The sequence below is a fragment of the Papio anubis genome, chromosome 17 (genome assembly GCF_008728515.1).
Source record: "Papio anubis isolate 15944 chromosome 17, Panubis1.0, whole genome shotgun sequence".
NCBI lineage: Eukaryota > Metazoa > Chordata > Mammalia > Primates > Cercopithecidae > Papio > Papio anubis.
Window position 1 is genome coordinate 73,453,168 of NC_044992.1, and position 26,267 is coordinate 73,479,434.

The 26,267-nt window shown below is 58.2% G+C and overlaps 1 protein-coding gene across 6 annotated transcripts in view; it reads left to right on the forward strand.

The window, feature by feature from the left end:
* The first annotated feature begins 1,411 nt into the window (after positions 1 to 1,411).
* The window catches only part of ASPSCR1 (ASPSCR1 tether for SLC2A4, UBX domain containing), a 44,364-nt gene continuing 19,508 nt past the window's right edge, over positions 1,412 to 26,267 (forward strand). For 3 of the 6 annotated variants that reach the window (XM_009191502.3, XM_003913592.3, XM_009191506.3), the window contains exons 1-7: positions 1,412 to 1,607; positions 3,001 to 3,056; positions 7,520 to 7,634; positions 10,310 to 10,410; positions 19,989 to 20,046; positions 21,524 to 21,597; positions 22,205 to 22,616. In XM_009191502.3, coding sequence (XP_009189766.2) covers positions 1,506 to 1,607; positions 3,001 to 3,056; positions 7,520 to 7,634; positions 10,310 to 10,410; positions 19,989 to 20,046; positions 21,524 to 21,597; positions 22,205 to 22,616 — 918 coding nt within the window. In that variant the 5' untranslated portion in view covers positions 1,412 to 1,505. Of the gene's footprint in view, positions 1,608 to 2,348; positions 2,469 to 3,000; positions 3,057 to 7,519; positions 7,635 to 10,309; positions 10,411 to 19,988; positions 20,047 to 21,523; positions 21,598 to 22,204; positions 22,617 to 26,267 lie in introns of those variants that run through there. The other 3 variants (XM_009191503.4, XM_009191505.3, XM_031657178.1) reach the window with 3 other exon arrangements.

A 26,267-nucleotide genomic window follows, 5' to 3' on the forward strand; every position in this document is an offset into this window, starting at 1 on the left:
TTAAACTTCATGTCCTCACTCATGGCCACGCTGATGTCCTGCACCTCCTGCTGACTTGTCACCTCCCTTCACCATTGCCCCAAACGTTTAACCAAGGATCCAGACTGTGGGACAGTCTAAGGAAAATAGGAACAGACTTTTCAAAAACACCACTAAAGAATTAAAACCCACCAGGTGATGTGTGGTTCAGTAAGGCTCTGAGGTTGCACAGGGCATGGGACTGGCTGGCTGGATGGGAGGGCTGTGGCTAACCTGGGGCTTTCCCCAGGTTTCTCCAATGTACATAGGTGTCCGTGTTTGCCAGCATACAGGTGTGTGTGTGACATGGATATGTCATCGACAGGAAGGCACAACAGCACTCATGCAGAGGAGGTGGGTGTCCTTAGACTCAGCAACGACTGCCAGGTGCGGTGGCTCCCAGCACTGTGGGAGGATTGACTGATAACTGCACCAGTTCCCCCTTCCATAGGCTTCTGCGCATCTGAGCCCTGGCCAAGAGTCCGCAGAGACAGGCAGGCACATGGAAAGAGGAGCACCAGGCCCGGTTGAGCCGTGGAGGGGGCGGGGCGGGGGGAACACGTGCAAGTGCTGTCCATGACTGGCCCAGGTGCTGGGAGCTAAGCACATTCGACGGCTGCGAGTCAGGAGGGCAGCTCCTTCTGAAAGCCTGGAGCTGGTGGCACGTGGCCCTGGTGGCAGTGAGGCCAGGTACTTTCCCTGCTGTGGCGGCTAGGGATGAAGGTGTTTTCTGAGACTTCCACCAAGCCCCTCCTCAGCATGCGTTGGTGCGGGAAGTCCTCGAATGCCTGTGGGTCCGCAGGAGCTCCGGTGAGACTCAAGTACGCTCACCCCACGGTTCTGAAACCGGTCTCCCGCCTTTCCTACCCTCAGGTTTAGGGACCGTCTCAGCAGCCGCAGGGCTGCCAGATATTGCACTCCCATTTTAGGATGAAGGAAATCAGGTCTAGACTGAGGGTCACGAGCCCCCAACACCCAGGGAGGATTCGTACAGGGGCGGGGGGCCTGCCCCAAAGCATAAAGGTCAGGAGGTGGACGCTGACCACAGGGACAGGTGCGCAGGGAAGAGGCTCAGCTGCTGGAGTGGAGGAAGCCGCGAGGGTCGGGGGAGAGCAGGGCACCTAGGTGGGGAAGGGTCCGGGAGGAAGCGAGGATGGGCGAGCGCGGACGGCTGGGACCCCGCGGCTCAGTGCCGCTCACTGGGGGTGACCGCGCGCCCAGCCCCGGCCCAGCCTGGCCCCGGCGAGCCCGTCGGAGCCGCGCTTCCCAGAGGCAGAGGTTGGCCGCGCTCTCCGGGTCGCCTGGTCTGGCGTGGGCTTCGGCGGCCCCAGGGCGGGGCCGGTGCGCCGTGGGCGGGGAAAAGGCGGGGCCTGGCGGGACCCGGAAGCGCGCTGCGGCCCCGCCCCTAGGCCGCGTGGCTGCGCGTCCCGGCTGTTGCCGATAAAGTTGTTTGACGCCGGGCCGGCGGCGGGTCACGTGAGCGGAAAATGGCGGCCCCGGCAGGCGGCGGAGGCTCCGCGGTGTCGGTGCTGGCCCCGAACGGCCGGCGCCACACGGTGAAGGTGACGCCGAGCACCGTGCTGCTTCAGGTGCGGCCGCCGGCCCGTGGCGGACGGGTGGGCGGGTAGGGGGCGCCGCGCCGAGGCCCCGCCCACTGCGGTCGGCGTCCGGGTGTTCGGGGGCGGGGCCTCGGCGGCCAATGAGCGGCCTCCTGCGCGGCGGCCCCGCCCCCTGCCCGCGGGCACCTGCGCTTCCGCGGAGGTCCCGGGGGTCCCAAGTGGGGGGCGGGTGCCGAGCCCTCCCAGGGGTGAGGTAGGAACGGTGCCGCGTCTCACTCCCCTCGAGTACTCAGCGCCTGGCCGAGCCCAGCTCGCGAGGGCGCCGGGAAGAGGGAAGAGTGGAGCCCTAGACCCGCGTTCCCATCCCGGGGTGCCCCCGGAGCGGGAGCCCGGGTTGCGCGGTTGCAAATGTCCCGGCCGTGGGTCCTGGAAGCGATTTTTGCCGAGTCACGCACTGCGCTTTTAGTCGGGCACCTTGTGACCTCGAATCAATTACATGTGAAAGTATTGGCCGGGCGCGGTGGGAGGCCGAGGCGGGTGGATCATGAGGTCAAGAGATCGAGACCATCCTGGCTAACACGGTGAAACCCCGTCTCTACTAAAAAATTTTTTTAAAAATTAGCCGGGCGTGGTGGTGGGCGCCTGTAGTCCCAGCTACTCGGGAGGCTGAGGCAGGAGAATGGCGTGAACACGGGAGGCGGAGCTTGCAGTGAGCTGAGATCGCGGCACTGCACTCCAGCCTGGGAGACAGAGCGAGGCTGCGTCTCAAAAAAAAAAAAAAAAAGTATTTACTGAGCTTCTACTGCGTGGGGGACCATGAGGACCCGAAGGTGCACACGACTCGGAGTTTGCGGGAGCAGCCCACGGCGTGGGGTCGCCGGGCCTGGGCAGGTGAAGGGTGCAGCCAGGAGGCTGTTGGTGCCAGGCATGCAGAGTGCGGAAGTGGGGCACTCCCGCAGAGACTGCACGGGACCCCTTGGTGCCAGGGCCACGGCTTTGGCTCATGGAGAAGAGGGGCGGAGGAGGTGCAGGCAGTGGGAGCAGGTGTACAGAACCGTGCCAGAGCCAAGGGGTAGCCTGTGCTAGGCAGGTTTAAGGCAGGTTGCAGAACTACAGGGTTTGAAGGAGAGCCCAGGGTGTGTGCTAGGAAGATGCCCGTGTTGCTGTACTGCAGGGGAACCCTGAGCGGAGTTTTCCTACAAAACTGAGGGGATGGTGAGGAAGGGAGAGAGAGTGAACAGGATTTGCAGGTGAGAGCCTGCAGCTGTTGCAGGGACCGTCCATAGTGTGGTCTTGTGCTTGGCTTTGCCTGAGCAGAGCCACCTGGCTCACCAGGAAGCTGAGTGCTCTTGGTTGGCCTGGCCCACCGCGCCCGCCAGCCCTGCGCACTCAGCGGTTCACGGTCCTTTCATCTCATCCCCAGGTTCTGGAGGACACGTGCCGGCGACAGGACTTCAACCCCTGTGAATATGATCTGAAGTGAGTTTGCTGCAGCTCAGCGGCAGGGTCTGAGTTTATCTATGCCCCTACCCCCTGAATATACTAGCTCTCACTTGGAAAAGCCCCCAGGTGGTTTTAAACAGTCATATATTGCCTCCCAGCTCTGGAGACCCAAGGTCTTGGCAGGGCCACACTCTCTCCGAATGCCCTAAGGGAGAATCCCTCTTGCCTCTTCCAGCTTCCCTTTCCTTGGCTTGTGGCCGGATTGCTCCCTGTCTTCAATTTCTTGTGGCCTTTTCCTGTTTTCTCTGTGTCTTGGGAAGACCCTTGTCATTGGAAGACCCTTGTCTTTGGATTTTGGGTCCTCTTGGATAATCTAGAATGATTTATCATTACATCTCCAAAGACCAGGATACCCAGTAAGATGTTCAGAGGTCCTGGGGGTTAGGACATTGACCTGTCTTTTTTTGGGGGAGCCACCATTCAACCTCCTGTAGGTTTTATGGCATTGGGTTGCATAAGTTCCCAGTGGGACTCTGAGGGGAAAGAGCTGGCCATGGAGAAATAGGATGCCCTTGGCCGGGCGCGGTGGCTCACGCCTGTAATCCCAGCACTTTGGGAGGCCGAGGCGGGCGGATCACAAGGTCAGGAGATCGAGACCACGGTGAAACCCCGTCTCTACTAAAAATACAAAAAAAAAAAAATTAGCCGGGCGCGGTTGTGGGCGCCTGTAGTCCCAGCTACTCGGGAGGCTGAGGCAGGAGAATGGCGTGAACCCGGGAGGCGGAGCTTGCAGTGAGCCGAGATCGCGCCACTGCACTCCAGCCTGGGCGACAGAGCGAGACTCCGTCTCAAAAAAAAAAAAAAAAAAAAAATAGGATGCCCTGAAAACTGCGGGTGGATCTCTGCAGTCTCAGCCCTGGGAATTACACACACGGTTCTGTGTGGGGGTATTGTTCCCAAGACAGGGCTTCTGCCAGACTCTCAAGGAGTCTGAGCAGAAGGGTCAGAGCCCTCATATGAGTAAGACATGCATGTCTATCCCACACGCAAAGCTTTTTACTTTAAAAACCTGTTTTCTGGTTTTTTTTTTTTGAGACAGGGTTTCACTCTTGTCGCCCAGGCTGGAATGCAGTGGTGTGGTCTCAGCTCACTGCAACTTCCACCTCGTAGGTTCAAATGATTCTCCTGCCTCAGCCTCCCAAGTAGCTGGGATTAGAGGTGCTTGCCACCACACCCAGCTAATTTTTGTATTTTTAGTAGAGACGGGGTTTCACCACGTTGACCAGGATGGTCTAGAACTCCTGACCTTGTGATCCGCCCGCCTCAGCATCCCAAAGTGCTGGGATTACAGACATGAGCCACCGCGCCTGGCCTTAAAGACCTGTTTTTATAGTACTGTTGTCCTAACACTGGGGGCAGAGGGCAGGAGACTGTCCTCCCGGCCTTGCCCACCCTGCCTTACGGGGCTCTCCTGGGAGGAGTTTCTTAGGGGTGATATCTGCCACGTCATTCCAGTCTTCTACTTTGTGTTTGGACCATGTGATACTCCCAGGACCTGTGCTCTGAGTGCCAGGTGGTCTTGGGCTTCCCACCATCCTTCTCCAGTCTCTCTTGTCAACTGAAGAATGAGGTTCATACGTTTGGAAAGGAGGGCTTTATTTCTCATAACCGGTTGCAGCTTGCAGGGTGGCCATTCTAACAGGCCAGGAAGTGTAGCCTCCAGCCAGAAGCTAGAAACTGACACTTCAAGAGAGGGAAGAATAAGACAGGGATTTACACCGAATGGGGTGGCTGATACAGACGTACTTAATACACTATAGGAGGATCGTGAGTATTCACGAAAGGAGAACTATGCACACAATTGAGCTTCCTGCCTCTCCATGGGTCCTATGTTCAAAAATTGGCAGCGCCAGCATGACCTGAGGGTGGAATTTTTTGCCTCTGAAGTCAGAGGTGAAGCAGGCTGGGCTAAGTGGCTCATGCCTGTAATCCCAGCACTTTGGGAGCCTGAGGCAGAGGATTGCTTGAGCCTAGGAATTCCAGATCAGCCTGGGGAACATAGTGAGACCCTGTCTCTACAAAAAAAGTAAGTAAGTAAATAAATAAATAAATGGCAAACCAGCGGACATGAAGACCCTGACCGTGCCACAAAAACCCTGACCATGCCACGAGAACCCTGACTGTGCCACGAGAACCTGACTATGCCAGAACGACTCCATGGTTGGTGGTTTCTTATCAGAAAGAAATACCTGTGGGTTGTTTTGAAGAAACCGCAAGAGAGAAGGGCCTGGCGGAAGGTTGGCTGATGGCAGATACCAGCCCAAGAGTCTTTGGAAAGGCTGCTTTCTGTTTATCCCTTAGGGAAGAGAGCCTGTGGGTGTGTCTGATCTCCCACCCAGCCATGGCCAGGAACTCAGCTTTCAAGGTTTCTGGGGTCCACTGGGCCGAGAAGAGGCCGGTTCAGTTGGTTGGGGGCTTAGGGTTTCATTTTTATTTCTTTTTTATTATTATTTTTTGAGATGGAGTCTCACTCTGTCACATAGGCTGTAGTGCAGTGGTGCTATCTCGGCCCACTGCCACCTCCGTCTCCCAGGTTCAAGCGATTCTCCTGCCCCAGCCTCCCGATAGGTGGGATTACAGGCATGTGCCACCATGCCCAGCTAATTTTTGTGTTTTTAGTAGAAACGGGGTTTCACCATGTTGGTCAGGCTGGTCTTGAACTCCTGACCTCAGGTGGTCTGCCCACCTTGCTCTCCCAAAGTGTTGGGGTTACAAACATGAGTCACTGTGCCCTGGCCATTATTTTGAAACAGAGTCTTGCTGTGTCACCTAGGCTGGAGTGCAGTGGCATGATCTCAGCTCACCGCAACCTCTGCCTCCCGGGTTCAAGTGATTCTTGTGCCTCAGCATCTTGAGTAGCTGGAATTACAGTCACATGCCATGCCCGGCTAATTTTTGTATTTTTAGTAAAGACAGGGTTTCACTATGTTGGCCAGGCTGTTCTCAAATTCCTGACCTCAAGTGATCCGCCCGCCTTGGCCTCCTAAAGTGCTGGGTTGATAGGTGTGAGCCACTGCACCTGGCCTCATTTTTCTTTCTTTCTTTTTTTTTTTTTTGAGATGGAGTCTCGCTCTGTCACTCAGGCTGGAGTGCAATGGCACAATCTCGGCCCACTACAACCTCTGCCTCCCGGCTTGAAGCACTTCTCCCACCTCAGCCTCCCGAGTAGCTGGGACTACAAGCGTGCACCGCCACGCCTGGCTAATTTTTGTATTTTTAGTAGAGATGGGATTTCACCACATTGGCCAGACTGCTCTCAAACTCCTGACCTCAAGTGATCCTCCCGTCTTGGCCTCCCAAATTGCTGGGATTACAGGCGTGAGCCACCATGCCTGGCCCATTGTTACTTCTGATTGCTCACCTGCCCGTGGTCTGTGTGGTGGTGTCTGGTGGGAACCAGTGAGTGCGATTTTGAGGCAGGTCCTGCAGCACCATGGCCATGTTTTCAGATCTCCTTTTCCTCTGCTAATGGTACCGCTTGCTTACAAAGCACAGCCAGTGCAGAGGAATGCAGCCCCTGCATGAACAGTGCCCTCCTCTCCAAGGCTCCCAGCCTGCCTGCCCTCGGGTTCCCCCCATCTGCTATCATGTCTTGCCCTAGACATTTCATGTGGCAAATCCAGAGTCACTTTCTGGCCAGTATTGAAGATTGATGGCAAAGTTTGTTCTCTCTTAATTCTTCCAGATGCCCCCAGGCTGTCTAAACTCTCTTCACTAGTTGTCTTCAACAGCAGCTTGCATTTCCAAAGTGGGGCCCACCACTTTGAGTATATTCAGATTTCTTTTTTTGAGACGGAGTTTTGCTCATGTTGCCCAGGCTGGAGTGCAGTGGCACGATCTCGGCTTACTGCAGCCTCTGCCTCCTGGGTTCAAGCGATTCTCCTGCCTCAGCCTCCGAGTAGCTGGGATTACAGGCCTGAGCCACCATGCCTGGCTTTTTTTTAGTATTTTTAGTAGAGACGGGGTTTCACCCATGTTGGCCAGGCTAGTCTCAAATTCCCGACCTCGGTGATCCACCCTCTTCAGCCTCCCAAAGTGCTGGGATTCTAGACGTGAGCCACCGCGCCTGGCCAGCCGGGTTTTCTGTGGTGGCTCCAGCTGTGATGGCCGGGGGCTGTGATACCCCTGCGTCTGCGAGTGCAGCAGCGTTCACGCCCCAGTCGTTCTCTCTCTGTTTTCCAAGAGTCTGCACTGGAGCTGTCAGCACCCCAGACTCTGAAGGAGCAACCCCCTCGGTGCGCCCCAAGGCCCACTTCTCCCTTTTCCCTGTTCCCTTCTGCTTGCAGGAGGCCCCATGTGATCAGGGACCTGCCTTGTGCCTCTGCAGTTCACGACGTCCTGCTATTGGGGAGCTGCCATAGGACGTGGATGGCGGGATGTGGATGGCAGGGCGCATCAGGGTCTGCAGGGCAGCGAGTGGGTTCTGGTCTGTCTTGCAGGTTTCAGAGGAGTGTGCTCGACCTTTCTCTGCAGTGGAGATTCGCCAACCTACCCAACAATGCCAAGCTGGAGATGGTGCCTGCTTCCCGGAGCCGTGAGGGGCCTGAGAACATGGTGGGCTGTGCTCTGGGGCAGACTGACTGTGGAGCACAGAATCGTTCAGCTGGCCGAGGCCGGGGGGCGGTCGGGGGTGCTGGGGAAGGAGGGACATGAGTCTTAGCACCAATTCTGCCTTCCCTGGGTTGGGTCCAAGCAACTTTCTGTGTTTTGTTAACTAGCGACTGAAAATGAGCATTTCATGTTGTTTTTTTTTTTTTTTGAGACGGAGTCTCGCTCTGTCGCCCAGGCTGGAGGGCAGTGGTGCAACCTTGGCTCACTGCAAGCTCCGCCTCCCAGGTTCACGCTGTTCTCCTGCCTCAGCCTCCTGAGTAGCTGGGACTACAGGCACCCGCCACCATGCCCGGCTAAGTTTTTTGTATTTTTAGCAGAGACGGGGTTTCACCGTGTTAGCCAGGATGGTCTTTTTTTTTTTTTTTTTTTTTTTTGGAGACGGAGTCTCGCTCTGTCGCCCAGGCTGGAGTGCAATGGCCGGATCTCAGCTCACTGCAAGCTCCGCCTCCTGGGTTTACGCCATTCTCTTGCCTCAGCCTCCCGAGTAGCTGGGACTATAGGCACCCGCCACCTCGCCCGGCTAGTTTTTTGTATTTTTTAGTAGAGATGGGGTTTCACCGTGTTAGCCAGGGTGGTCTCGATCTCCTGACCTCGTGATCCGCCCGTCTCGGCCTCCCAAAGTGCTGGGATTACAGGCTTGAGCCACCGCGCCCGGCCTACCAGGATGGTCTTGATCTCCTGACCTCGTGATCCACCCGCGCCGTTTTTTGTTTTGTTTTGTTTTTTTTCCCTGAAACAGAGTCTTCTTCTGTCACCCACGCTGGAGTGCGATGATAGGATCTCGGCTTACTGCAACCTCCGCCTCGTGGGCCCAAGTGATTCTCCTGCCTCAGCCTCCCGAGTAGCTGGGATTACAGGTGTCTGTCACCGCGCCCAGCTAACTTTTATATTTTTAGTAGAGACAGGATTTCACCATGTTGGCCAGGCTGGTCTGGAACTGCTGACTTCGTGATCCACCTGCCTTGGCCTCCTGAAGTACTCCCAAAGGATTGCAGGCATGAGCCCCCGTGCCCGGCCCGCATCATTCTTCGTGTGGAAGTTTTACTTGCTTTCTGGTGGGGTCAGTTGTGCCCTCCCCGGCTTGGGGTGTCAGCAGCATTCACCCACCAGCCTGACCACCGCTCATAGAATTGCCCAGAATGTTAGAGCCCAAAGCGCTGCATGGATGCCGCAAGGGCAGCCTGTGATCAGGGCACTTTGGGAGGCCGAGGTGGGCAGATCACCTGAGGTCAGGACTTTGGGACCAGCCTGGCCAACATAATGAAACCCTGTCTCTACTAAAAATACAAAAATTAGCCGGGTGTGGTGGTGGGTGCCTGTAGTCCCAGCTACTCGGGAGGCTGAGGCAGGAGAATGGTGTGAACCCGGGAGGCGGAGCTTGCAGTGAGCCGAGATTGCGCCACTGCACTCCAGCCTGGGTGAAGAGCAAGACTCTCAAAAAAAAAAAAAAAGTTGGGATGTTAAGATATAGTGGACCTGGCGCAGTGGCTCAGCTGTAATCCTGTAATCCCGGCACTTTAGGAGGCCGAGGCCGGGGGATCATGAGGTCAAGAAATTGAGACCATCCTGGCCAACGTGGTGAAACCCTGTTTTTACTAAAAATACAAAAAGCAGCTGGATGTGGTGGCACACACCTGTAATCTCAGCTACTTGGGAGGCTGAGACAGGGGAATCGCTTGAACCCGGGAGGTGGAGTTGTAGTGAACTGAGATCGCTCCACTGCACTCCAGTCTGGCGACAGAGTGAGCCTCTGTCTCCAAAAAAAAAAAAAAAAAGATTTACCATCTCATGTGGTTTCTGAGCGTCAGGAATCTGGAAGCAGCTTAGCTCAGGGTGTCTCCTGCGGCTGCAGTCAGGTTCCGTGGAGCTGCAATCTTTTGAAGCCTCCACTGGGACACGAGGAGTGTCTCCAACACAGTTCCCTCCCGTGGCGCCTGCACATACCTGCACACACACCGCACACAAACATGTGCGCGTGCACACACCCCCCCAACTCGCACACACATGCACACACCCACATACCCGCACACAAACATGCACACACATACACCTGCACACACCCGCACACACCACCCACCCATAGAAACATGCACACACCTGTGTACACACACACACACCTCCACACACCACACACACATGCACACACACCTGCACACGCCCACACACAGACATGGACATACCTGCACATGCACATGCACACACCTGCACACATATCTGCAGATACATCCGTGCACACACCTGTACACACCCACACACACATGCTCACACACCTGCACACCCACACACCTGCACACACACATGCACACACACCTGCACACACTCTCGCACACACATGCACACACACCTGGACACACCCTCACACACATACCTGCACACACCCTTGCACACATCCGCACACACACATGCACAGACACATGCTGGTGCAGCCCTGCCAGGGAGCCTCCATGGCCCTCACTCCAGAGTACACAGGAGGGCAGCCTTCTCCGTGGGGGTCAGCCTCTCCCCGGAGGCCGGGGCAGGGGCAGTCGCCGTCTCTGCGCCTGGAGAATCAGTCTGGGGTTTAGACAGAATGGTTGCCTTTCTTCCTAAGGAAGTTTCTCACGTCTGGTACTCTCCAGGTTCGCATCGCTCTGCAGCTGGACGATGGCTCCAGGCTGCAGGACTGTTTCTGTTCAGGCCAGAGCCTCTGGGAGCTTCTCAGCCATTTTGCACAGACCAGGTGAGCCTCAGTGGGCCAGTGGGCTCTTTCCTACCCCGTTTGGTGGGAAAGCTGTTGTGGTTACTGGATCTGGTCCAGAGCTGAACACCCAAGCTCTGTGCTGGCCTGTGGTGCCTCTGGGCACTTTGCACTCCTCGGTAGAGGAGGGGTGTGTGGGCTGCCGGTTCACGAGCAGCAGCCTCGGGGATGGGCCGGTCACGGCTCATCATTCTGAGCTTCATGGGCCCAGCGGCCCAGTCTTGCCCTCCTAGAAGAGCAGGGATGTGCTTCTGTCGTTGTGGGGGCCTGGTGAGTGCCAAGGGGAGACGTTTGGTGCTGGGGACAGGGCTCCCTGTGCTTGATTCCCCTGGATGGGCTCATAAAGTCTTTTTTTTAAGAGGCAGGGCCTCACTGTGTTGGTCACTTAGGCTGCTCTTGAACCATGGGCTCAAGCGATCCACCCATCTCAGCCACCCAAATTGTTGGGATTACAGGCGTGAGCTGCTGTGCTCCACCAGAAAATTTTCTTTTTTTTTTTTTTTTTGAAGCGGAGTCTCGCTCTGTCACCCAGGCTGGAGTGCAGTGGCGCGATCTCGGCTCACTGCAAGCTCCGCCTCCTGGGTTCACGCCATTCTCCTGCCTCAGCCTCCTGAGTAGCTGGGACTACAGGCGCCCGCCACCACGACCAGCTAGTTTTTTGTATTTTTTAGTAGAGACAGGGTTTCACCGTGTTAGCCAGGGTGGTCTTGATCTCCTGACCTCGTGATCCGCCCGTCTCGGCTTCCCAAAGTGCTGGGATTACAGGCATGAGCCACCGCGCCTGGCCAGAAAATCTTCTTAATAGTAATTGGCTGACTGGGCACAGTGGCTGACACCTGTAATCCCAGCACTCCGGGAGGTCGAGGCTGGCGGATCACTTGAGCTCATGAGTTTGAGACCAGCCTTGGCAACATAGTGAAACCCCTCCTCTACAAAAAATAGCAATGTTAGGCCAGGCATGGTGGTGCGTGCCTGTGGTCCCAGCTACCCCGGAGGCTGAGGTGGGAGGGTCACTTGAGCCCGGGAGGTGGAGGTAGCAGTGAGCTGAGATCACACCACTGCATTCCAGCCTGAGTGACAGAACGAGACTCTGTCTCAAAAATAAAAATAAAAATAAGTAATTGGTGTGTATCAGTTTCTATCTGTCACTTAATGGTTTAAACGTTGTTCCTGAATGTGTAAAAATGGGCACTTTGTCAATTTGGGTCTTTTCATTGTGGCTGGAAGTCTTGGTCGACAGTAAAAGGCTCAGTCAGCAGAATGGAAGGATTCAGGGCTGGGGTTTGCTGTGAGCCTGGGAGGTTCTCACCCTCCCTGGGCCTCGGTTTCCTCACCTGTGCCCCAGCTGGTGTGTGGATGGAGTGAGTTCATGTCTTGAGGGCTGAGTGTGGGGCCTGTGGGGTGGCTGAGCGTCGGGCACTGGGAAGATGTCTGTGCATCGGGCTGGAATAGGCCTGATGCACCTGGGCTGGGAAGGTCTGCAGTAATCGGGAAGGCGTGTCTGCATCGGGCTCCAAATGCCCGCCACCTGCTGCCATCCTGCCGCCCAAAGTGGCCCTGCCTGCCCATCCATCGGCCTACCTGCCCACCCGCGCCGTACCCGGGCTGGGGTGTTCAGCATCGTGGGCGCCGGGAAGGCGGCTGCGCCGCCGGGCGCCAGGAAGTTGCACAGGGGGCCAGGCCCGTCTGTCTGACAGTAGCACCACACTGGGAAGGTGGCTGTGTGTCGGGTGCTCCTGGTGGCCCCAGGCCGAGCCTGCTCCTGCTGTGTGGCACAGGTGTTGCATTCATGGGTGAGGGCACTGAGGTCTGCAGGTTGGGTCTCAGTGGGCATGGGGATGGAAGCCATCCTGGCAGGTGTTGGGGTGAATGGAGACCTCTGGGGATGGCAGCGGGTTAAGGACAAGCACAGAATTTTCCCTCCAAAACGCAACTCAAACAACAGTGATGGAGCCTAAGAGCAAAGCCGAAGCCACAGGCAGGGGTGAGCGAGACCCGAGGTAGGAGGTGACAGAGCCTAAGAGAAAAGCGAAGCCTTGAGCAGGGGTGAGCGGAACTCGAGGCAGGAATGGTGCCAGGCAGGGAGGTGGGTGACCCCAGGCGCTGTGTGGGTGCTGGGTGAGGACTGGGGAGCCCGGCGCCCTGGCTCTGTGCTGCTTCTTGAGAGAATAGTGGCAGAGGGCGAGAAGAAAACCAAACAGCACGGGGAACAGAAGTCAGGAAAGATGAACGTCCTGAAGGAAATGTCCCCGGGCTGCGCAGTGCCTCCGGGCATGAGCAGAATCTAGTGCTCCCACGGGCATGGGTGCTTGGTGAGGGCCGTCCTCCCTGGCTGTGCTGTCAGCCCTCAGATGGGGATGGAGGTGAGGAAGTGGCCCGGAGTAGCCCGGCGCTGCCACTGGGGAGGAGCCCAAGGGTGTCTGGAGAGGTGGGGCGGGCATTGCGGTAGCATAAGCCTCTTCGACAGACTCTAAACCTTGTGTGAAACTTAGTTTAAGAAGCAACAGGTGTGGCCGGGCATGGTGGTTCTGGAGGTGGCTTTGGTGGTGGCTATGGGGGTGGGTTTGGGCGCTTTGGAGGAGGTTGCAGTGAGCTGAGATCACACCACTGCACTCCACCCTGGGCAATAAGAGCAAAACTCCGTCTCCAAAAAAAAAAAAAAAAAACAGTAAAAAGAAACAACAGGTCCGGGTGCGGTGGCTCACCCCTGTAATCCCAGCACTTTGGGAGGCTGAGGTGGGCGGATCATGAGGTCAGGAGTTCGAGACCAGCCTGGCCAATATGGTGAAACCCCGTCTCTACTAAAAATACAAAAATTAGCCGGGCGTGCTGGTGGGCGCCTGTAGTCCCAGCTACTCAGAAGGCTGAGGCAGAAGAATTGCTTGAACCCAGGAGGCGGAGATTTCAGTGAGCCAAGATTGCACCGCTGCACTCCAGCCTGGGCAATGGAGCGAGAGTCCGTCTCAAAAAAAAAAAAAAAAAAAACCAAACCTGGAGCAAGTGGGGCAACTCTTTCGAGAAACCAGGACAGCAGGTGGTGGGGCCATTGGTAGTGTGGTAGTGAAGCCCGGAGCCCTCAGCCTGGGGCCCTGGTCTGCGTGGCGGTGTGGGTCTGTCTCCGGGTGTGTCTGCACGTACATCTCATTTGGTGAACGCTCATGCCTGGGGTGTAGAGTGATTTGTGGCTGACTCTTATTGCTGGTGAATATGCTGTGGACGTCTTCCTGGAGGGTCCCGCACCTGTCACTCCTCACAGCCATGCTGTTCCATCATGTGGGTGTCATGTGGGTGTTGCGGGGTGTCTGGCTGTGTCTCAGGGCATCCCAAGCAGGGCTGGAGCAGAGCCTGCAGCTGGAGGCCTTTGCACCTGGTCACCCACTCCAGCTCCTCCCGTGGGCTAAATTCCAGAGGTGGAATTTAAGACAGGGTTTCCTTACATTTTATCTCTGGGACGGGCATGGCGGCTCTCACGTGTAATCCCAGCACTTTGGGAGGCTGAGGCAGGCAGATCACCTGAGGTCAGGAGTTTGAGACCAGCCTGGCCAACATGGTGAAACCCTGTCTCTACTAAAAGTACAAAAATTAACCGGGTGTGGTGGCAGGTGCCTGTAATCCCAGCTACTCGGGAAGTTAAGGCAGGAGAATCACTTGAACCCAGGAGGTGGAGGTTGCAGTGAGCCGACATCACACCACTGCATTCCAGCCTGGGTGACAGACTGAGACTCCGTCTCAAAAATAAATAAATAATAAATAAATACATTTCTAAAAGCTCAGACCCAAGCTTCGTCCCAGAAGCTGGAGTTTGCTAACCATGGAGCAGGATGTGGACGAGGTTTCGTGGTGGGTGGCGTTGGCGTTGCCAGCCCCACGGTGAGGCTGGAGTGCCTCGTGGGCTCTGTGCTGGAAGCTGGTCCCCAGCAGGTCTGCATGAGGGAGGAAGGCTGTCTCGTGCCTAGTGTTCCTGCACTGGCCCAGGAGGCTTGGGGAGGCCTTGGGAACTCCAGGTGTTCGCAGAGTGGGACAGGTGGGAAGCTGTTGTTTCTCCCCTTCGTGTGCTTCGGAGGAGGTCTGAGTCCAGGGGCAGTGTAAGCGCTGTGCTTGGAAGGGGAGTTCCATGGCTGGGGACTGCAGGCCTGTAGCCTGCCCAGGAGTTGCCCTGGGACAGAGCCTGCTTTGTGTATTTGGGGACCCCTGGGTGATTTCCTTGGATGGAGACCGCCACATGTTTGAAAGGTCACAGCTCCACTGCAAGGGTGTCACCATCGCACGCAGCCCTGGCCTGACCAGCGACTCGAGCAGCAGGGGCCTTGGGGATGCCAGTGAGCCACATGTGTCAGCCATGGAGGTGACTCACGTTTTCTTTTCTTTCACCCAGGCTGGAGTGCAGTGGTGCCATCTTGGCTCACTGCAGTCTCCGCCTCCCGGGTTCAAGCAATTCTCCTGCCTCAGCCACCCGAGTAGCTGGGATTACTGGTGCGCGCCATCATGCCGGGCTAGTCTTTGTATTTTTTTAGGGACGGAGTTTCACCATGTTGGCCAGGCTTGTCTGGAACTCCAGACCTCAGGTGATCTACCCCACCCCGGCCTCCCAAAGTGCTGGGATTACAGGCGTGAGCCACCGCACCTGGCCAGTGACTCACTTTTTCTTGTTACTGCGTTAAAGAAGAAGTAGGCCAGGCGCGGTGGCTCAAGCCTGTAATCCCAGCACTTTGGGAGGCCGAGACGGGCGGATCACGAGGTCAGGAGATCGAGACCATCCTGGCCGACATGGTGAAACCCCGTCTCTACTAAAAAAAAAAATACAGAAAACTAGCCGGGCGAGGTGGCGGGCACCTGTAGTCCCAGCTACTTGGGAGGCTGAGGCAGGAGAATGGCGTGAACCCGGGAGGCGGAGCTTGCAGTGAGCTGAGATCCGGCCACTGCACTCCAGCCTGGGCGGCAAAGCGAGACTCCGCTTCAAAAAAAAAAAAAAAAAAAGAAGAAATAAAAATAGGTGTCATTAGCTTTAGTGATATGTGTAATTAACTCAGTATACCCAAAATACGACTTCCTGGACACGTAGTCAGTAGAAAAGCAAGCCGTCTCATGCTTTTGTTGTGCAAAGTCCTTGAGACCTGCGTGTACTGTGCACTTGGAGCATCTCGGTCTGGGCCGGGTCCTCGTGGACTGGCCGCTCCTCCGCTCTGCCTCTCAGGCTCTGCCGCAGGGAGGCAGGAGACGGAGGCTGCACACTGCTGGCTTCAAGCTTTCCCATTTTCCCTGTAATCTGAAGGTTCTGCCCAGCAGAGGGGTGTGAATAGCCACACTGAGTTCTGGGGGACACTGTTTCCACCTGCCCGGTGGGCCCGTGTCTGAGTTTGGGATCTTTATGATGGGGAGTGTGCCTTCCGTGATAGGAGACGCATGAGATGGAAACGAGGATTTCATTGCCTACGGGCCCTCCTGGAGGCACCCGGAGAAGGACAGGGAGCACCTTTCTGGCCAGCGTCTTTGCTGGGGTTCAGGTTGTTAATGCCAAAGGATTTCCTATGAGGAGTTTCTCTCCGTGGGTTTAGAGCCAGCAGGCACGAGCCCCGGGAGGTCCTACTGCGACTCGGGGGGTGCTGTGGCATGTCGGGGCAGTCCACGGGGGCAGGCGAGCGAGTCCCGTAGCTTGAACCCCAAGTCCTGTAGGGACCTGGTTGCCATGGAGCGGTGGTGAAAGGCAGGGGTGTGGACGGACCATGCTGAGCTGCTGAGCAGGAAGAGAAGCGGGGACTGTTGGGGGTGACCGAGGGTGAGCCGAGGGAGCTCACACAGCAGCTGAGCTGCTTTCCGTCTGGAGACCGTGAGGGAGCAGCATGGGCTTTCTGTAAATGTCAGATTCATGAGCTCGGCCGTGGAGGGGATTTGCCCTCTCTCAGAGGTGCCCCCGGGCTGTGCTGGCATGGGCACCCCAGGTGGGAGTGGCTCCCCAGTGTGCCCGGCCCCCGGCTGGATCTCTTCCCAGGTGCCCAGCCCTCTGCTCCCAGCCTTGACTCAGTGCTTGGGGTCTGGCTGAGTGCATCTCAGCCCGTTCCTCCTTCTGTGGGTAAAGCTGTGGCTCCAGGAAAGCCGGGCGATTTCTGCAGCCCTCTGGGTGTGCTGGGCTGTAGGGAGGGGCTGCCGGTGAGAACAGGGCTCTGCCAGGTGGAGCACCGGCTGTGGCCACACTCAGGGTGGGTCTATGCATGCTGCCAGGCCAGCTCAGAGCTCTGGGGCCCATCCCTGTCCATCCCTGTCTGTCCCTGTTCATCCCTGTTCATCCTTGTCCATCCCTGTCCGGACCTGGCTGGGTTGGGACGGCCGGAGGCTGCCTTCCCCTGAGGCTCTCCCAGGCTCTGTCCAGCCCACTTCTCGGCTGGGCTGTCGTGTGGTGGGTGGTGCCCTCTGCGGGCCTCCCCGAGCCGAGTGGCTCCTGGCCTGCAGCCACAGCTCTGCGGGCTTCTGTTCCCGGCAGGGCGCGTGCTGCTGCCTAGGCTCTCGTCAGCACCTGTGTTTGCACCCAGCTTTGTCAGACCCAGACAGGACATGAACACGGAGGGCTCCAGACTCACTGCCTTGTCCCCAGCACACAGCCGCGCCTTGCCGGAGTGGGGCCCCACCGGGGCGGGGTTTGTGGTGCATAAAGAATATGCCGGCGAAGCCAGCAGCAGGGGCGTGTCTGCCCTCCTGGCCGTCCCGCTGGCTTCTGGCCCTGGCCAAGCGGGGAGCTCTGCTGGCTGCAGAGCTGCAGAGTGCGTGAAAGTGTGCCAGTACCCCGCTGCGAGCAGGCACCCGCGGACGCGCCCAACAGCACCCTGTCTTGCATTTCTGGCTTCGGAGCGTGGTGTCTGGTGGCTTGGCCTGGCCTAGGGTCCCCGGGAGGCCCTGGGTCTTGCCCTTGCAGGCATTGGGCCTTGCAGAGGTCTGCTTAGGGGGCAGGCGGGGGTGGCTTCGCCAGGCACAGGGGGCTCTGTCTCCTCGGGCGCTGGAATTTCCCCCGGGCCATGTCGTCCTGCGCGCTGGGCCGGCGCAGAAGGTCTGGAACCGATTGCCGGCCGCCCCTCCCCTCCGCTGGCCGCCACACAACGTGTTCACAAGCCGCTCCCTCAGATCCCGCACGAGGGAATCTGATCCCTCTGGAGGAGCTGCACATCAAAGCCTGGCTGGCGTTTGATGTCACGCTGCTGTGCTCTGTCCCTGTTTGTGATTTGAGGTCCCCAAGCTGGCGGTCGGTGCCGGGGAAGGACTGTGAGTTGGGACTCCGGCCACCACACGGTCCAGTGCTTCCCAGCCATAGATAAGTGGCCTCGTGGCCGTCTCCGGCCCCTGGCCATCCCTATCCTGCTAGGGAGCCAGGACCCTCGGCCCTCCCCGTTCCCCTTCCTGGCCCTGGGGGCTGTGCTTCCTTGAGGCCTCGCTCCGCCTCTGTCCAGGCTCTGCTCCGTGCATTTTGGGGCCTTGTGTTTTCCTGAGTCCTGGGTCTCGGGGCCTCTGGGCCGAGTCTCCAGCCATTTGGAGGGAAGGCAAATCCGAGGCCCTTTGTTGGCTTTTCTGTGGGATGGGAGCTCAGCGAGCGTGTCCCAGCCTGTGTGCAGAGGACATCCGCCATGTGCGTGGTGCGCACGCGCTCCACAGGCCAGAGGCCATCGGGGAAGGGGCTTCATTGTAGGCAGTGGGTCCAGGGAGAGCATGGGGCTAAGTTCACGGCCCTGCGGGGCCTCTGCAGCCGGACCAGGCTGTCAGAGTTGGGGCTGGGGCGGGGAAGGGATGCCCCTCCCCTAGGAGTGAGGACATGAAAAATAGAGGCCACGAAACAAAAGAAAACACGTCAAACCCACACACATGGCCGAGTCCCCAGGTGGCGGGGCTGGGCCTGTCCTGGGTGTGGCACCTCTGACTTTTCTGCTTGGTCTGTTCCCATTTCACGGAGGCGAGTCCTGACCATTTTTTTTTTTTTTGAGACGGAGTCTTGCTCTGTGGCCCAGGCTGGAGTGCAGTGGCGCCATCTCGGCTCACTGCAAGCTCCGCCTCCTGGGTTCACACCATTCTCCTGCCTCAGCCTCCCAAATAGCTGGGACTACAGGTGCCCGCCACCACGCATGGCTAATTGTTTGTATTTTTAGTAGAGACAGGGTTTCACCATGTTAGCCAGGATGGTCTCAATCTCCTGACCTCGTGATCCGCCCTTCTCAGCCCCGCAAAGTGCTGGGATTACAGGCGGGAGCCACTGTGCCCGGCTGAGTCCTGCCCTTTCGAGTAGGTCAGCAGATCCCAGGGTCAGGAGCATGGCGAGTGCACGGTGGGCCCATGATGGGCCCCTGCGGCCCTATAAGCACACAGGTGGGTTCAGGCGGAGGCTGATAGCTCCTGTCCCAGGAGCCCGCTCTGTGCATGTACGTGCATGGGTGTCTCGACCTGGACACTGCAGACACCCTGTCCTCTGACCCTTCCATCCCAGGGTGTTGCTGTAAGCAGTTTCCAGCCCAGCTCTCACCTTATCTTTATGCCCTGTGTTCTGGTCACCACCTGACCTGAAGACAGGTGTCTTCCTGTCCCACCTGAGCCCCTGCAAGCCACACTGGCCATAGGGTCCGGCAGGGCACCTGCCTGACCTGAGGCCAACCCTGGCCTCCCCTTTGCCTAGGCTCCGGCCACCTGCCCCCTCCTCTCGGATTCCCCTCCCTGGAGAGGGACTGATCAGGGGCGTCTCCGTCTCCGAGGAAGGCCTGAGACAGGCTTTTGTTTTTCTCAGTGGGGAGGAATTGACGGTGGGGAGTTGGAAACACAGGCGAGCCCCCGTTATGCAGCAGGTGCCGCCAGCAGTTCACGTGCTCTGGGGCTGTATGTGGTGGGATACGCCTATCTCCCAGGCTGCTGTGCACATCAGGCCTGTGTGGGAGCATGCTGCATATGCACGCCCACTTATGCACGGGTCCAGCTGTGTCTCCTGGGGGGCAAGGCTCAGAAAGACACTGGTGGCAGAGTCCGACATGGACTTACAAGTACGGCCTCCCCGGCCACGGGCAAGCGGGCGTGAGCGGAGTGCAGCACCCCTCCCCCCATGCTTTGGTGACATCAGGCGTCGGCACTGAGGGAGGACAGCAGGCAGTGGAGACAGGGGCACCTCCTCTTAGCGGGTGGCTTTAGATGAAAGCCCAGACCTTGGGACCCTCACGCTCAGGCTTCTGAGTGAAGGTGGCCATGAGCCGCATTCCGGAGCCAGCGCTGCTTGTCCCTCCCGTGTGGTCCCTGGGCCGTATCGGCGGCTTCATGTCCTGCCATCAGCCCCAAGACTGGAGGTGGGGGGAGCCCCCAGGCCACGCACCGCAGGCCATGCTCCTTGGGAGTGCCTCCAGCTGTCAGGTGTCTCCTCCCGGTACTTGTGGGGCACAGTGGGGGCCTGGGCTGAGGGCTGTGGCCTCGGCCTGGGACGCTGTTCTGGGTAAGGGGTGGGTGAGGGCCCCACACCTTTGCTTTCTGAGTCTCCTGCCCCGGGCCTCCGTGGCACTGGCTGAGGTGCCCTGGGGTACCTGACGGTTTCTTTCCTCTCCTCCCAGGGAGTGCCTGCAGCACCCCAGCGGGGCCACCCCAGTCTGCGTGTACACGAGGGACGAGGTAGGCGGCCCACTCTTGCCCACCCAGTCCTCACTCACTCTCAGCCCACTTCCCAGCTGGAAAATCCGCTCTCCCGCAGCCGTCTCGGGGCAGTGGCGAGAGACTCGGGCTCTTGAAAGCACGACGTGTTTCATGGAAAAAGAGGGAGTGGCCGGCCCTCGGAGCCCGGGCTGCCCCGAAACCTCCCTCGGCGCCCTGTTTGTTTTTTCAGCTTCTCTCAAAGCCCAAGAGTTACAAAAGTGGTTTCATTTAATAAATATTTGCTTAGCTCGGTGTTTTGATCATTTTCAAAACCGAGTGTGGCGTGGCGCAAGCAAAGCCCGCCGTGGCGGGACCCTCCTAGCACTCGTCCCTGGCCTCACAGGGGCCTTTTGTTTCCACCCTGGCTGAGTGCCCTTTGCTGCGGTGGGGGGCACTGTCCCGGGGGAGCCCTGGGGGGCCCTGGTGTGGACGGGACACTCCCCCCATTTATCCCTAGTTGGAAGCTCCCCGGCCAGGGCTGTGAGGGGGGCTCAGGTCTATGTCCTCCCTCGAGGGGACAGCCACGGGGCTCAGGACCCAGGCCCAGCACTGGCCTGAGGCTGGGGTCCCCGGGGACCCTTACACCCTTTGGCTTTCGTGCTGGGCCCTTGACTCTGCCCTTGCTGGAGGCAGCTTCTCCACCCCTTCCTCACAGGTCAGAGCTAGCATGTGGGACGTGGCCAGCCAGGCCCAAGCCCTGCCCACCCCAAGCCGAGCCCCAGGAATGCCCTGAGAGCAGGAGAGTCAGAGGAGGGTGGGGCAGTGTCCCGAGGCAGCTGGGCCGCTGTGACCCATGGGGGAGGCGGTCGTGGGGTGGGTCTCGCCCTGGCCAGACACCAGAGCCTGTGAAGCCGTGTGTTGTGATTTTGGGGCCCACTCAGAGGCTTTTGAAGAGTGGATGCTGCTGGCCTGACCTCCACCCACCAGATGGGGGAGGGCTCCCGGCAGGGACTGGGCCTAGGGAGGGCTGGCAAGCATCATGGAGCCGGGGTGACCCTGGCCCAGAGGCCCGGCCGGCTCAGTCACAGATGTGCGTGTCTTGCCCAGGCCTCCTCCCTGCCCCCGTGGGTGACAGCACGTTCCTGCCTCTCCCGCTCCGGGCAGGGGGTCCTGGTTCCAGGGCCTCCTCCTTGCAGCCCAGCTCTGCCAGTCCAGGCCTCAGTGAGCTTGGGTCCCAGCTGCGGAGACCAGGCTGGGGGAGACTCGCTCAGGCATGGGCAGCAGGTCCTGCCCCGGCTGCAGACCAGACTGAAGCTGGGCCTTGCGGTGGGTGTGGACCAGCAGGGGCCAGATGTGGGAGTGGGTAGGACGGAGGCCGGAGAGGGCATGTGGCCTGTGGTCCTGGTGATGCCAGTGCCCAGAGGTGATGTGGTGCCTGGAGCCAGAGCCCGGAGGGTTTCCCTGGGATCTGGGGTCCCAGTGCGAGGCCCACCTGTCCTGGCTGCTTCTCCCACAGGTGATGGGTGAAGCCGCCCTGCGGGGCACGACGCTGCAGTCGCTGGGCCTGACCGGGGGCAGCGCCACCATCAGGTAAGGGCGGTGCCGCTGGGGCCAAGGGGTCTATTTAGCTACAAAAAGTGGTCTCGGCCGGGCGCGGTGGCTCACGCCTGTAATCCCAGCGCTTTGGGAGGCCGAGACGGGCGGATCACAAGGTCAGCAGATCGAGACCATCCTGGCTAACACAGTGAAATCCCGTCTCTACTAAAAAAATACAAACAACTAGCCGGGCGAGGTGGTGGCGCCTGTAGTCCCGGCTACTCGGGAGGCTGAGGCAGGAGAATGGCATGAACCCGGGAGGCGGAGCTTGCAGTGAGCCGAGATCCGGCCACTGCACTCCAGCCTGGGCGACAGAGCGAGACTCCGTCTCAAAAAAAAAAAAAAAAAGTGGTCTCAAAGGAAAGGAGAAAGGACACGTGGCAAGTGGGGAGAAGGTGTACCCAGGCCCTCGTCGTGGAGGGTGCCTGGCGGCCTCTGCCTGCCTGTGGGCGTGGGGGCCGGGCTGCGCTGGCCTCATCTCTGTGTCCCCCAGAGGGGAGGTGGATCTTGGGAGGGTGCATGGGGTGGGAGGGGGTGAGCCGGGGCAGGCGGCAGGCAGGGCCGCCACAAGGTGCTTCCCTTGTCCTCTGGCCCCACTCAGGTTTGTCATGAAGTGCTGCGACCCTGTGGACAAGACCCCAGGAAGCCTGGGCTCCTCGGTGTCGTCGGTGTCGGCTGGCCAGGCGGCCGCCAGCACTTCACTTCCCTTGGAATCTGGGGAGCTCAGCCGCGGCGACCTGGGCCGTTGGGAGGACGCGGACACCTCAGGGCCCTGCTGCGAGGACACTCAGGAGAAGCAGAGCACGAGGGCGCCCGCACCTGCCCCCTTTGTTCCTTTCTCAGGCGGGGGACAGAGACTGGGGGGCCCTCCTGGGCCCACGAGACCTCTGACATCATCTTCAGTCACGTTGCCGAAGTCCCTCTCCAGCCCCGGAGGCCCCTCCAAGCCAAAGAAGTCCAAGTCGGGCCAGGATCCCCAGCAGGAGCAGGAGCAGGAGCGGGAGCTGGAGCTGGTAAAAGGGGCCCTGGGCCTTGGGACTTGGGGGTGTCCTTTCTCCTGACATGGTAGCCCTGCGTGGCTTTAGCTGGTCAGCCTGGTGGCATGGCAGTGATGCAGGGCAGAGGAACCCGAAAGTGGGGCTCCGGCCAGGAGGGTTCTGGCTTTGCCCAGGAAGGGATTCAGGGGTAGGCAGGTGGTAGAGAAAGTAGCTTTACTGAGACGGTGGCTGTGTCTGGTCCCGCATGAGGCCGTGTCTGCTCCAGGACGAGGCTGTGTCCGCTCCGGGATGAGACCGTGTTGGCTCCATGACGAGGCGGGAACCATGTCAGCTCCGTGTTGGCTCCGTGACAGGGCACAGAGTGGGCTGCCCTTGGGTGGTGCGTGGAGGGCAGCAGCTCAGGGCATGGCCGCGGTCACATTTACATCCACTCTTAACTACGTGCACGTTCAGAGGTGGGGTATTCAGAAATCTCCAGAAAAGGGGCGGTAACCTCCGGGTCATGGCCGGGGAAAGGGTGAGTTGTGGGGCCGTTGGTGGACGCATCAGCCAGTCTTCAGCCTGGCTTGGAATCCTCCGACCTGAGCAGGGTCTGGGCTTGTTCTTAGCTCTCAGGGAGGTGATTTTTTTTTTTTTTTTTTTTTTTGAGACAGAGTCTAACTCTGTCACCAGGTGGGAGTGCAGTGGCACGATCTCGGCTCACAGCAACCCAACTTCCACCTCCCAGGTTCAAGTGATTCTCCTACCTCAGCCTCCTGAGTAGCTGGGACTACAGGTGCGCACCACCATGCCCAGCTAATTTTTTTGTGTTTTTAGTACAGACAGGGTTTCACCATGTTGGCCAGGATGGTCTCAATCTCTTGACCTCACGATCCGCCCACCTTGGCCTCCCAAACTGCTGAGATTACAGGCGTGAGCCACCGCCTCCAGCCCTTTTTTCTGGTTTTAAACCCCCATTACTGAGGCACCCACTTTTTTTTTTTTTTTTTTGAGATGGAGTTTCGCTCTTGTCGCCCAGGCTGGAGTGTAGTGGCGCACTTTCAGCTCACTGCAACCTCCACCTCCCGGGTCCAAGTGATTCTTCTTTCTCAGCCTCCCGAGTAGCTGGGACTACAGGTGTGTGCCACTATGCTCAGCTAATTTTTGTATTTTTACTAGAGACATGGTTTCACCATGTTGACCAGGCTGGTCTCAAACTCCTGACCTTAGGTGATCCACCCACCTCAGCCTCCCAAAGTGTTGGGATTACAGGTATGAGCCACCACGCCTTGCCTTTTTTTCGTTTTTTCGAAACAGAGTCTCGCTGTGTCACCCAGGCTGGAGTGCAGTAGTGCGATCTCGGCTCACTGCAACCTCCACCTCCTGGGTTCAAGCGATTCTCTTGCCTCAGCCTCCCGAGTAGCTGGGATTACAGGCACCTGTCACCATGCATGGCTAATTTTTGTATTTTTAGTAGTGATGGGGTTTCACCATGTCGGCCAGTCTGGTCTCGAACTCCTGACCTCAGGTGATCTGCCCGCCTCGGCCCCCCACAGTGCTGTGATCGCAGGCGTGAGCCACCGCGCCCGCTGGCCCCACGTTTGGATCACGCTGATCGTGCGGAGCCTTGTGTGCCTGGGGGTTCTGCCCGTCACCAGTGTCCGCCTCCTCCTTCCCTGTGCTGCCCACTGGCTGTCAGCCTCCAGGGCTGTCTCTGGTGTTTTGGGTCAAGCGGGGCTTGCAGGGCCCCTCCCTAGCCCACTGCAGCCACGTCAGAGCTCAGAGGGGGAGCATGTGGCATGGGTCACCCATCCATCAACTCCTGCCTGGAAGCTGATGTGGAATTTTCCCTCTGGAGCCCCGAGCCGTCCAGTTGCCTTCCCAGTGTCCCCGTGGGCTTCCTTGGAGGTGCGGCTTGGTGGGCGTCCTCGCCGGGAGACTCGTGTGGGTTCCGCCTTCCTGGGACTCAACTGGGTGATGGCGCCTTCAGAAATACCGCGAAACCCGTCCACCGCGTGGGAGTGAAGGCATCACTGCGGATTCCCCAGGAAGTTCCTTGGGCTCTTGGAACATCCTAGGCTCCTCTCCTCCTTGGGCTTGTTCCCAGAGGTGCTGGGTCTTCCTCCCAAAGCCCAGCCCCTGATTGCCTGCTGCTGCTCAGGACAGGGTAGGGCCTGTCCCTGTGGCCACGCATTGCTCCTGGTTAGCACTCAGGCTGGCAGCATGGATGCTAAGCTTGTCTTCTGCTCCCTTGGTGTGTGGGGAAGGTTAGGGACCCCACCTGCACTCCCCCCACACGTCCACAAAGCCACCAGGTGATCCCCAAACCTCAGAGTGTCCTGAGAAGGGCCCAGAGCCAACCCTGATGCCCTCGAGGCCCCACGCAGGCTGGGAGAGTGGCCGCCCCGCACTTACAGAGCTGGATGCGAGGTCCGAGAACAGTTTGCGGGAGGACAGGCGTGGGAGTGCTGGAATTGGAGGGAGGAGGAGCCACCAGTGACAGACACGGCCACACACGTGGGTGTTCTTTTTCCAAAACGCCTACAAGGGGGCTGGTTCAAGAGGGTGCCATTCAGTGGCACAAATTTTTTTAAATTTTTTGAGACGGGGGTCTTGCTCTGTGGCCCAGGCTGGAGTACAGTGGTGTGATCTTGGTTCACTGTAGCCTTGACCTCCTGGTCTCAAGCCATCCTCTCCCCTCAGCCTCCCAAGTAGCTGGGACCACAGCTGTACACCACCATGCCGGGCTAATTTATTTATTTTATTATTATTATTTTTTGAGACAGAATCTCGCTTTGTCACCCAGGCTGGAGTGGGTGGGATCTCAGTTCACTGCAACCTCCGCCTCCTGGGTTCAAGTGATCCTCCCACCTCAGCCTCCCAAGCAGCTGGGACCACAGGTGTGAGCCACCACACCCGGCTAATATATATATATATTTATTTATGAGATGAGGAATCTTGCTCTGTTGCCGAGGCTGCAGTGCAGTGGTGTGATCTCAGCTCACTGCAATCTCCGCCTCCTGGGTTCCAGTGATTCTCCTGCCTCAGCCTCCCAGGTAGCTGGGATTACAGGCACTCACCATCATGCCGGCTAATTTTTGTATTTTTAAAAGAGATGGGGTTTCACCATGTTGGCCGGGCTAGTCTCAAACTCCTGGCCTCGGGTGATCCACCCGCCTCGGCCTCCCAAAGCGCTGGGATTATGAGCATGAGCCATCGCGCCCAGCCTAATTTATTTTTATTTTTCATAAAGACAAGGTCTCCCTCTGTTGCCCAGGCTGGTCTCAAATTCCTGGGCTCAAGCAATCCTCTTATCTCAGCCACCCAAAATTCTGGGATTACAATTGTGAGCCACCTCACCGGCCTGAAAGTTACTTTTTATAATATTATGGATAGTATCATGCTTCCTGTTACATTTTTGACTGACTGACTCCTTGTTAGTTCTAGTGGTGTCTTGGTTTCTGTTGGGGTCTCTGCAGACCTCTTTCCCTTTGTCCTCTCATCGTTTTTCTTCCTTTGTTGCAGCAACTGGGCCTCTGGTGCTTTTGGATAGTGGCAATCTTAGTGGACATCCTTCCTTGTCTTGATTGTAACAGGAATTACTAGTAGTTTCTCTGCCAAGGATGATGTGTGCTATAAAAAGTCTTTATCAAGCTGAGAAAGTCACTATTCCTAACTTTCTGACAT